We start from the raw sequence: 11,013 nt of genomic DNA, 5'->3' as shown, positions 1-11,013 counted from the left end.
CAGTTTCACATGTGGAATAGCATTAACTAAAACTGTACAGTAACTTAAGTCTATGTGGTGACAAAATTTCAAAATATGTTTAATACAGGTAGTTTACAACAAACTGCATGTAACAGAAGTGACAGCAAAAACACATTCATGGAAATGTCCAACTGATTTTACCTTAAACGCACCATCACCTTCTGCCGTGGTGATATTGGCTGTCTGAACCTCGAGTCCTCTTTTATAATCATGGACTGGATCTTATTTAGCAAGAAAAAAACTGCTGTTTCGACATTCTAAAATATTTGAAGAAGGACTGTTCCTCGTCTTCCAGCTCCTTGTATAGTGTATGGAACTCTCCGTCGTCGTCTCTGCGTTTCAACATATTTCTAACCCACATCCTCCTCCGCTGCATTTCTTCTTCTTCATCAAGTGTTATCGCAATCACTTCCAAACTTCTTAAATTGAATTTAAGCATCTTCGCGCTTCCGGTAGTTCCTTCGTCAGTCGTCACACAAACTACAAGTACAGCCTGCTGTACTTGTAGTGTCTGAACACTGCAGCCAGCCAAAGAGATTATCCGTGGTGTCAGCTGACTGGGACTATCATGTTGCGTGTTTGTATTGTTGTAATGTGTTTACACCGTAATTGCCGAACACAAACAATTTAATGTCACCGAAAACAGTCCAATAAGTGTACTTCACTTCATGAATTACAGTACGGTTTTAGTAGTCGAATCTCAACTAAAAACTGACGGAAAGTAAATGAATTTGGTGCAAGAGTGGTACAACTATTCATTAAGGTCAATGATTTAAGATCGTAAACAAACACGGAAAGAGCGACGTAAGGCGTTCAAATTACATAAGTACTTCGAATGGGGGGGTAAGACTTACGTTTCGAGTCCCAGTTTCGCTTACTTAGTTACTGAATCGGAATGGTGCCCTTAGAATGAGAATAATAAAACACGATAATTTTGCATTTATGTGTACTATTACTGCTGTGTACGTGCGGGGTGTCGAATGGTGTAAAACCTGTACACAGTAATAAATGAGAGCTCAAGACGACACAATGGAGAAGAGATTCGAGCTTGGTGGTCCAGATCGCAAATTTTTCGAACTGAAACGACTGGTTTCTGTGGGCAGCATACGGCTTGCTACCCGTTACGAGGTTGGAAGGAGACAGCTTCTCGCATTTGTCATGGGGTACGTGGTTGTTTATTATTAAATTTCTTAATAGATAGCAAAGCTTGGACAGTTGAAATTTGGCAACGGATTTTTTTTTTTCCGAATGTGTGATGTAGCTTGTGCTAATACGAAGGAATGGTTCTCGGTTCATTGATTAACACATTAAATGTTATTCTGTTCCGTGAGACGGATTCTGTTGCTTACTATGATGGTGCTTAACAAACATATTTAACGTTGACAGTGTTTCATCAGTCAACAGTGAGTAGGCTATGCTTGATGTGAAGCCATTTTAGTGCCTTCTGCACGTACTTACCAAATCTTTTCTCGCTCTCCCATTATATCCCAATAATATGTTCCATAATTTGAAAACAATCGCTGGGAACGACATTTGTTTATTACATAACTGCAACGTTCTGCTTCGTCTCCTTGGCATCATCCAGGTTTCTATCATCTGTACAGAATAAGCCAGTTTGATGACTCAGTTAATGAGGCTGGTTACAACTTCTAAAGTAAACAGTGATCATTGTGTTTATTTACTTTGAAGATTGAGAACCATTCTAACATTCTACTGAACAGGTATGGGTAAACGGCTCGAAAGCCACAGACTGATAGTGGTTAGGTGGTAATCCAAAGGGTGATTTAGGCTCGCGTATCTGTTTCATAATCTAGTAGTATATATGCTACAATAAAGAACAGATCATTTGACATAAGAGAACGAAAAGTTCAATAGTAATGGTTGTCATCCAAGTATCTTTAATCCTCAGTGTGTTCTAAAAGCAAATACAATTAACATCTGTAAGAGCATAACAAATTTTCATTCATGAACATCATTTTATTAACTTGATGTTGCATGTGTTAAGTTAATTGCATGATTTGAATAAAATTGGTGTAGGGTTATAATGCTACATTTAAAATGGATTATTTTTGTGTATGATTATATGCAGTTCATTTAATGATTGGTAAGTAGCACAGTCTCTGTTAGTTCCTCCAATGTTGGCAACAAGTTTCGTCCAATGAACTCCATCAGCTGCCAGGTTTTCAGCTTCTTCCCAGTCCATGTCCATACATTGAAAATCCTTTGCAAAAGTTCATTTCCAGACATTATAAGGTCTTTTACTTCTGTATCCATCCATTGTGTTCCACATCAATTCTGATTTGGCAATTCTTCCACCTTTCAGGAGTAGAACATGATCTGCAAGCATGTCTTCTTTCAGCAGTGACTTTATGCACGCTGCATAGAACACTTCTTGTCAGCACTTCATCATTTGAATTGTGGTCATAATGGCTGATCAAAAAATTTGCCTCAAGAATTGTTGGTGAAAATTATTGAACTTGTGTGCTAATTTTGCCGACTTTTTCCAGGTATCGGATGTATATATATCCATTGGCAGGATGCCATATATGATCTGAATTCATTGGAAAACAGCAGAAGTTTTTCTAGTTCTGCTTATGATGTCTGCATCTATGTCCCCGTTGTTATAGATACAGCTGTCGAGATACAGAAATTGGTCAGCATCTTGTAGTACCTTCTGTTGCGCTATAATTTGAGGAGATACATTTCCAGTTTTTATACTCATGGTTTTTGTTTTATCATTGTTTATTTTTTGTCCCATAGTCATTACGTCTGGTTTGGTAGCCATTAGTTGTAAAGTTCGTGGTGTTCCTACCAGAAGAATGAAGTTGTCAGCAAAATCCAGATGTGTAAGCCAAGATTTCTCATTCAGTCATAGCCACATGTGGGAGTTGTGCATAGTTTTTCATATTATGAAGTCTAAGACTAATGTGAAAAGGAATGGTTTCAAAGTGCATCCTTGCCAGTGTCTTGTATCCATTGTAGAAGAACGAGGCAAAAGACTTTGTCTGGTACCAAGACAGTTTGGTTACATTTCCTTTCTTAAGTAGTTTAACGATGATGCAATGCCTCCAGTTTTGTGGAATTTGCCTTGTTTGCCAACAGGTACTGCACAGTTTAGTAAGGTGATGAATTGAATTTGGATCTCTATATTTCAAAATTTCAGCTGACATCACCTCCAAACCAGCTTCTTTATTGTTTGTAAGTGTTCTGCTTGCTGTGAATACCTCTACTTCTCTGATATAACCTATTCTTACCATTAGCTCTTGCCTTTTTGGGTCATTTTTGAAGTTGTAGGTTTTAAGTGATTGGGCTGGTGTAAGTACCAGCACATCAGACAGCTTGTTCATCTTTTGTGATCAGAAGTTTGCTATTTTTATCCTTTACAGGGCAAACTGTGGGCCCCAGAAAGTTTTCGGACAAGATGGATGTCATTTTGAGAGACAGCATTTTGTGCCCTTCTAATTTTTCATTCAAGACACCCTTTTTTTTCCAACTGCTTTTGACTGTGCAGTCTAACTCAGCCTGTGAAGTAGCTTAGATTTAATGAAAATGAACAATTTTGTCTTTGAAATTATTCACTTTACTAGTGATACATGTTTAAATTAAATAAGAAAAATTATGTACCTCAAGCAATAATCATTTCCACGGGTATTGTGTCCTGTCCTGGAATGAAAGGTCCTATCATTAGATGCTGGCTTGACTGTGAATGGGCAGTTAGTGGTAGGTCTTGGGTTCTGAATGAGGGAGGCAGAGATCAGTGGAAACCCGAGTAACTAAACTCGTGCCCCTTACTATCAAGTTTTAAGCACTAAAACTCAGCCAGTGTGATGCAAATTACATATTTATAAATGATATAGTGGATAATGTCGTTAGCTCCATGATGTTTGCAGAGACGTGATTGCCCGTAAGAAAGTGGCAATGTCAAGAGATTATTGAACTGAGTGATGAATGATCAAGGGACTGGCATGTGATCCTGCTTGTAAATAAATTTAACTTATTGCACATACATAGGGGAAGATATGCACTGTTGCATATTTATGCTGTTGGTGATAAATTACTGAAGCAGTAATTGCTGCAGGGATACCTAGCAGTGACCTTAAGTGAAATGACCACATAAATAAATGGTAGAACAGCAAGTGCTAGACTGTAATTAATAGAAAGAATTTTAAGGGAATATAATTCATCCATGAAAGAAAACACTTACAAGATACACATTCAACCAATTCTTGTGTATTGATCATCATTATGGGACCCATACCAGGTTGAATTAATAGAAGAGGCAGACAAGATTCAATGGAGAATGACACGTTTTGTCGCAGGATCATCTAGTTGGCATGAGAAGGGTATGGAGATGCTCAATAATCTCTGGTTTCAGATGCTACAAGAGAAATGGCATGCATCACGGAGAGGCTTGCTGTTGCAATTCCAAGGGAGTACACTACGGGAAGAGTTGGACAGCATATTACTTCCTACCACATATGTCTCACAAAAATTACCACAGTGAGAAAATTCAAGAAAACAGAACAAATTCAGAGATTTACCGACAAACATTTTTCCATGCACCACTCGCGATTGGAACTAGGCGGGGGTTTAGATAGTGGCATCAGAAGTACCCTTTGGCACACACTGTCTGTCGGCTTGTGGAGTGTAGATATAGATGGGAAGCTTGCTGTGTCCAGTGTCAGGGTGAAGCAAATAGAAAAGGATTGAAATCTTTTAATAGTCAGCGATTTGAACTTACGGCAAGTAATGGTACTCATTTGGGAAGTGGTTTCAGGATTAGGAAGGATCACCTTGTGCAATCTGTGTGTATGCCTGAAGGACTCACTCATTGTTTTGAAGAGGCTGATCTGGTAGCCATTGGGTGAACAGGGTGCTATCAGCTGCAGATTGTGGCACACACATGAATGAACATTGTTTATCGTCTCAACTTTGAGTTATACTTTGATAATTCCAGTGACTGGCCGAGAAGTGTGAGAAGACCGGCCTTACTCATGGAATTTCAAGGAATTGCACAATCTGCAACATTTCCTCAGAACTGATCATGGCCCACTGGTTCGGAGACCAGTGGAGAACCTGAATTGGAGACTGAAGTTTCTGCGTCATTCTAGCCTGCTACTTCCTTCACTAGTGCCACAGGGTTCAGAAATGTATAATCCCTCCTAAATGGCTCATGGATGCACTACTGATAAGATGTTGTTACCAAGTTAGCTTTGTGTGGGGTGGACACAAGAGTGTCTTAGATTAGGTGACTCTACAACCTGTTCAGGGAATTACAATGAGGCTATTAAAATCTTTGTCATCATCTACTTAAGCATTCACAGCAAAGTGCCCAAATTTGATTTACTCCTAAAAAGAAATGAAGTTAACATAAGACTAGTTACAGAAAGGTTTCGAAAACTGGAAATTGAGAGCAGTAATTATTTTAAGGTAAATCTTAGTTTATATTGAAAAGAGAGGCTAATGGGAAATGGTGTGGTGTATTAGTTGCAGTGTGAAAGTAACTCATATCTACCAAGATATAAATTGAGGCTGCCTTTGAGATTGTTTGATCAAGACTAAAGACTCAGTATCGAGGGTGGGCATTAACTTGTAATTAGGTCCTGCTATTGACCTTCAGACTCATCCCAGATCGAACAGCAAACTTTAGAGAAATATCTGCTCACTAAATACGTATGTTCTGTAAACAAACAATGGAAGGTCCAGAATGGAATAATGACAATATTATGAAAAGGATAGATTGCTACTTACCATATAGTGGAGGTGTTAAGTCACAGATAGGCACAACTCAAAGAGTGTCAAACAAGTAAGCTTTGGGCCAAAAAGGCCTTCTTTCAAATTAGACATCACACACACACACACACACACACACACACACACACACACACACACACACACACACACCAACTCATTCATGCAAACACAAATCACACACATGTGACCACTGTCTCTGGATGCTGAGACCATCTCTGCTCTAAGGTGATTAGCAATCTATCCTTTCCATGATACTGTCTATGTTATGCAACTGTACTATCATTAGTGGAGGAGACTTTAATCATCCAATGGTCAGCTCAGAAATGTACACATTTGCAAGTGGAAAGTGTGATAAGACATCCTGCAAAACAGTACTAAATGCTTACTCTGGAAACCACCTAGAACCGAAATTTTGGAAGTGCACTCATAGCAGAAATACACTGGTGAGCCAGAACATTATGATCACTGCCCACTGCGACATTGAATGGCACCTGGTAGTGTTTGAGGCATGTGATGCAGCAAAAGGAAAGTATACAAGCACAGCATAGACAAATGGGGAATTGTTCTAGTGATGATTTGAAGTGCAAATGAGGAAATATGACATAAACAACTTTGACAAATGACAGATTGTTATGGCCAGGTACCTGGGAATTGGCATCTCAGTAATGGTGAAGCTGATCAACTGTCCACTTTCCACTGTCATTAGCTTCCATGGAAAGTGATTGAAGAGTGGTGAAACTGCAAGCAGGTGACATGGTGTTGGATGTCACATCTCATCACAGAACATAATGGCCAGTGGCTTACCCACACAGTAAATTGGGATAGGCGGCGATCAGTGGCAGATCTGATGATAAGAGTTCAAAAGATGGACCAACATGCTGATAAGCACTAGTGCAGCACTTGTTAATGTTAGTGTTTTGGCAGAATAGTTCAAGAAATATCCTTAAATTGAAAGGCAAGGTGGCTGGAATTGGCTTTTGCAGTGTAGACACCACCAAGCGCAGCTCTTGTGCCAGGCTCTCTTGTTGCATCAAGCATTTTTTTGACTGTTTACTTGGTCTGTCATTTACCACAAACTTTGTTTTGATATCTTTAACAATTTGTAAAACAAAAGGAGTTCACATCATATTTAGCTAATAGTAAGTAAAGGATCACGTCAGATAGTTCATGAAGTTTTCACAATGGATGAATGGGGACAAGTTGTTGCTGATGTCCCACTGGTTTCAATTTTGGGACCAATTATGTTAGTACTGTATATAAATAGCCTTCCATCTTTATCTGGTATAACAGAAATAGTGTACTTTGCTAATAAAGCAATCCCTCTATTTAAGCCCAATAGAAGAGCAACAATAGAAGGAGCAAGGAACAAAGTATTCAGAAAAATTATTGTTTGTTTCTCAGTAAATGCTACCACTTAACTTAGAAAAAACAAGGTTGATTCAATTCTGTACAAAGTGGGATATATCGTCATGAATAACAATAGTGCTTGGTTGAAAGGAAATATTTAACACTGAATGTACCAAATTGTAGGTTGTGCATACTGATCAAAACTGGAACTCAACTATTACTGACCTTCCCAAGTGCCTGAGATAAGGAATATTTTTTTCTATGTGTGTTTGTTGATTATGATGGTGAAGGTCTCAGAAAGTTACTGATTTTGCTAATGTTTTAAGGAATAATGTCCTCAGACCTTTCTATACACAGGCACAAAATACCTATTGCACAATAGTGTGTAAGGATACCTGGTTTCCACCATCGAAGTCACATACACAACTACCTATAAAAGAAACTAGGAGTACAAACAACATCCTCACAATAAATGTACACTCTTATGAAGTTAATTGTGAGCAACTAGTCGAAATTTTAGAAAAATACCAGTATTCATAAATATAACACTAGGAATGAAAAAAAGGCTCTACTAACCTTACTCTTCCACAGGAAGGAGCAAAGTATGTATTCGTAAAAATATTCAGCCAAGTCCCTTTGCAGTAACAGTGCTGCTGTGGAGTGAGAGTTTTAAAAACACATGGAAATAATTTATTCTTGACAAATCCTTCTACTTCATAGATTAATTTCTGAACGTTTGGAATTTATATGTGTTTGGGTTTATCATTGAAAATACTGTTTATTCAACACAATCATAAAATGAATTAAATTGTGTAACAATCAAACTGCAAAGAATATCCATCTGTCATTCTTTTGTTCTACATCTACATCTACATCTACATCCACATCCATACTCCGCAAGCCACCTGACGGTATGTGGCGGAGGGTACCTTGAGTACCTCTATCGGTTCTCCCTTCTATTCCAGTCTCATATTGTTCGTGGAAAGAAGGATTGTCGGTATGCCTCTGTGTGGGCTCTAATCTCTCTGATTTTATCCTCATGGTCTCTTCGCGAGATATACGTAGGAGGGAGCAATATACTGCTTGACTCTTCGGTGAAGGTATGTTCTCGAAACTTTGACAAAAGCCCGTACCGAGCTAATGAGCGTCTCTCCTGCAGAGTCTTCTACTGGAGTTTATCTATCATCTCCGTAACGCTTTTGCGATTACTAAATGATCCTGTAACGAAGTGTGCTGCTCTCCATTGGATCTTCTCTATATCTTCTATCAACCCTATCTGGTACGGATCCCACACTGCTGAGCAGTATTCAAGCAGTGGGCGAATAAGTGTACTGTAACCTACTTCCTTTGTTTTCGGATTGCATTTCCTTAGGATTCTTCCAATGAATCTCAGTCTGGCATCTGCTTTACCGACGATTAACATTATATGATCATTCCATTTTAAATCACTCCTAATGCGTACTCCCAGATAATTTATGGTATTAATTGCTTCCAGTTGCTGACCTGCTATTTTGTAGCTAAATGATAAAGGATCTATCTTTCTGTGTATTCGCAGCACATTACACTTGTCTACATTGAGATTCAATTGCCATTCCCTGCACCATGCGTCAATTCGCTGCAGATCCTCCTGCATTTCAGTACAATTTTCCATTGTTACAACCTCTCGATACACCACAGCATCATCTGCAAAAAGCCTCAGTGAACTTCCGATGTCCAGAGACAACATCTGTGATCAAAGAATCTACATGGTACATATAATACAGCAGACAATTTGCGGTACACACCACTCTCCATATGAGTGACAGTGATATTTGGAGTTGAAGCATACATGATGACTAGAAAGAGTAATGACTGAAGGTTTACTCAGAAACACAGGCAATGTTAGTAGAAAGCTGGGAACATCGAGTGTCATCGTGGAATCGTAATTGGTAGTGTTCAATGTTAGATGCTCTCTCTGAACTGGTGTTTGCCTCACCGATGTAAATGCTGGCTTAGATCTGTCAATGGATATTGTGATGGAAGTGCCATTGATCGAATATTCTGTCGTGGCATGCCAGCGTGTATAGGGGCCATCATACAGTAGTTGTAGATGTTTTCAAATGGCATCATGTCAGATGAAAATCTGCTTGCAGGAATGCAAGATATAGAGAAAGAATGGTTGTTGGATAGGGTGCTTCGTTGAAACAGCAGGGTGGGTCTTCAATTGTAGGTATTCAGCTAAATCTTTTTCTTCAGTGACATTCTTTGATATATCAGAGAAGAATTTTTTAGATAGTTGCAGTGTTTACCCATACACTAATTCAGCTGATGTCACTTTTGCGTCGGACCATCCTGATTTAAGTTTTCCATGATTTCCCTAATTCGCTTCAGGCAAATGTCGGGATGGTTCTTTTGAAAGTGCATGGCTGATTTCCTTCTCCATCCTCCCCTAATCTGACCTTGTGCTCTCTCTCTAATGACCATGTTGATGGGACGTTAAACACTAATCTCTTCCTCCACTTGTCACTTCTGGGTCATTTTTAAAAGCAATCTGGAAATTTAATAAGACAATAAGAACACTATGAGTCAAATGTTCTGTGGCATGGAGTCTTAAGTGAGATCTTTAATGTCAAAGGAGCTGTTCCAGAGAACCATCAGCGGTGGGCTGATAGGCATAGATTCCACTTTGATTGATACCAGGCAAAAGTGGAAGTATTTCACAGAGACATGACTTGAACTACTTGCCCTCATCAATAGAGTTGCATAGGGGTACACAAAAAATGGGCAATCCACTGAGAAAGGAAGGGCATGCCTATAGTTATTGCTGTTGCATCCTTCATTGAATATGTTTCATACCGATGAGAAAAACGGTTTATCGCTGTCAGGCAGTATGGGCTCCTTCAGACAGTCCTAAAAGTCCCACAGTGTCAGTATGGACACGTTTAAATGGTTGACTTGCTGGGGTGAAAATACCAAGCAAAGCCAGAATGTGCTGAGTTATTTTTTTGCAACTGCAACAATACCCTGGCAGACAAATGATTTGCAATCCTGCTTGGTATTTGGCCAAAGAATTGCCTTTTTCACTAATCGTGTACTAGCTTTTACTCCTGGATGAGGGAGGCTGCGAAGAGAGAAAATTGCTTGCTGGCAGAAATGTGGAGTTACGACTGATTGCACTTACGACATTGATACATCACGGTTTAATGCTACTTCAAGCATAGTATTTGAATATGCCGGAGCTATAAGCCTGATGATGCTATGAGAAATGTATTCAACTTGTTGTCTCCATTCAGAGCGTCAGCAAGTGCTATGAAATCAAGTTCATCCATGAGGGCGTCAATGCGAGATGGCATCTGCAGGTCCAGTCTGATGACCATCAACATGTGGTATATCTGTACTGAACTTTCGAATGAAATCTAAATGCTGCACCAGGTGCAATGATGCCTTGTCTGGCTTCTGGCACATAGTAAAAGTGAGGTGACTATGCTCTTTGATAAGGATGAAGTGACTACTTTCAAGTATGTGCCAAAAGTTTTTGATTGAGACATAAGTCACATGCAGTTCACAGTCATATGTGGACCAATTTGCTTGTGGTAGTCATGTTACCAGTCAAGTTTTACAAATTGTTGTAATTTAGCTCCATTGGTAGTTTATGATACATCCACTGTATATATGAGAGCTGTGTCAGAGTATGAGCTAATAATGCTGTGTCTGAAATAGCAACTTTTATTCTGGCAAAGGATGCTTTCATTTTAATCAGTCTTTTGCTCTATGCCTTGAGGCTTTTGTGAATCTTTTAGAAACTTGGAGTACCAGCAAAGCTTGATTGTACACAAAACCTTGATATAAACTAAACAGCTCCAGAAACAGCAAAATTCATGTATTGTTGTGTGCTGTGCAAATTGCTAAATA

General features: G+C 39.1%; 1 protein-coding gene across 1 annotated transcript in view; it reads left to right on the top strand.

Annotated features, from left to right (window-relative positions):
- The first annotated feature begins 587 nt into the window (after positions 1-587).
- The window catches only part of LOC126457939 (uncharacterized), a 422,121-nt gene continuing 411,695 nt past the window's right edge, over positions 588-11,013 (top strand). Inside the window, exon 1 of the mRNA XM_050094658.1 lies at positions 588-1,184. Within this exon, the coding sequence (XP_049950615.1) occupies positions 1,030-1,184 (155 nt within the window). The 5' untranslated portion in view covers positions 588-1,029. The remainder of the gene's footprint in view (positions 1,185-11,013) is intronic.

This window comes from Schistocerca serialis, chromosome 2 (genome assembly GCF_023864345.2).
Source record: "Schistocerca serialis cubense isolate TAMUIC-IGC-003099 chromosome 2, iqSchSeri2.2, whole genome shotgun sequence".
NCBI lineage: Eukaryota > Metazoa > Arthropoda > Insecta > Orthoptera > Acrididae > Schistocerca > Schistocerca serialis.
This window is presented reverse-complemented; position numbering and strand designations above follow the sequence as displayed.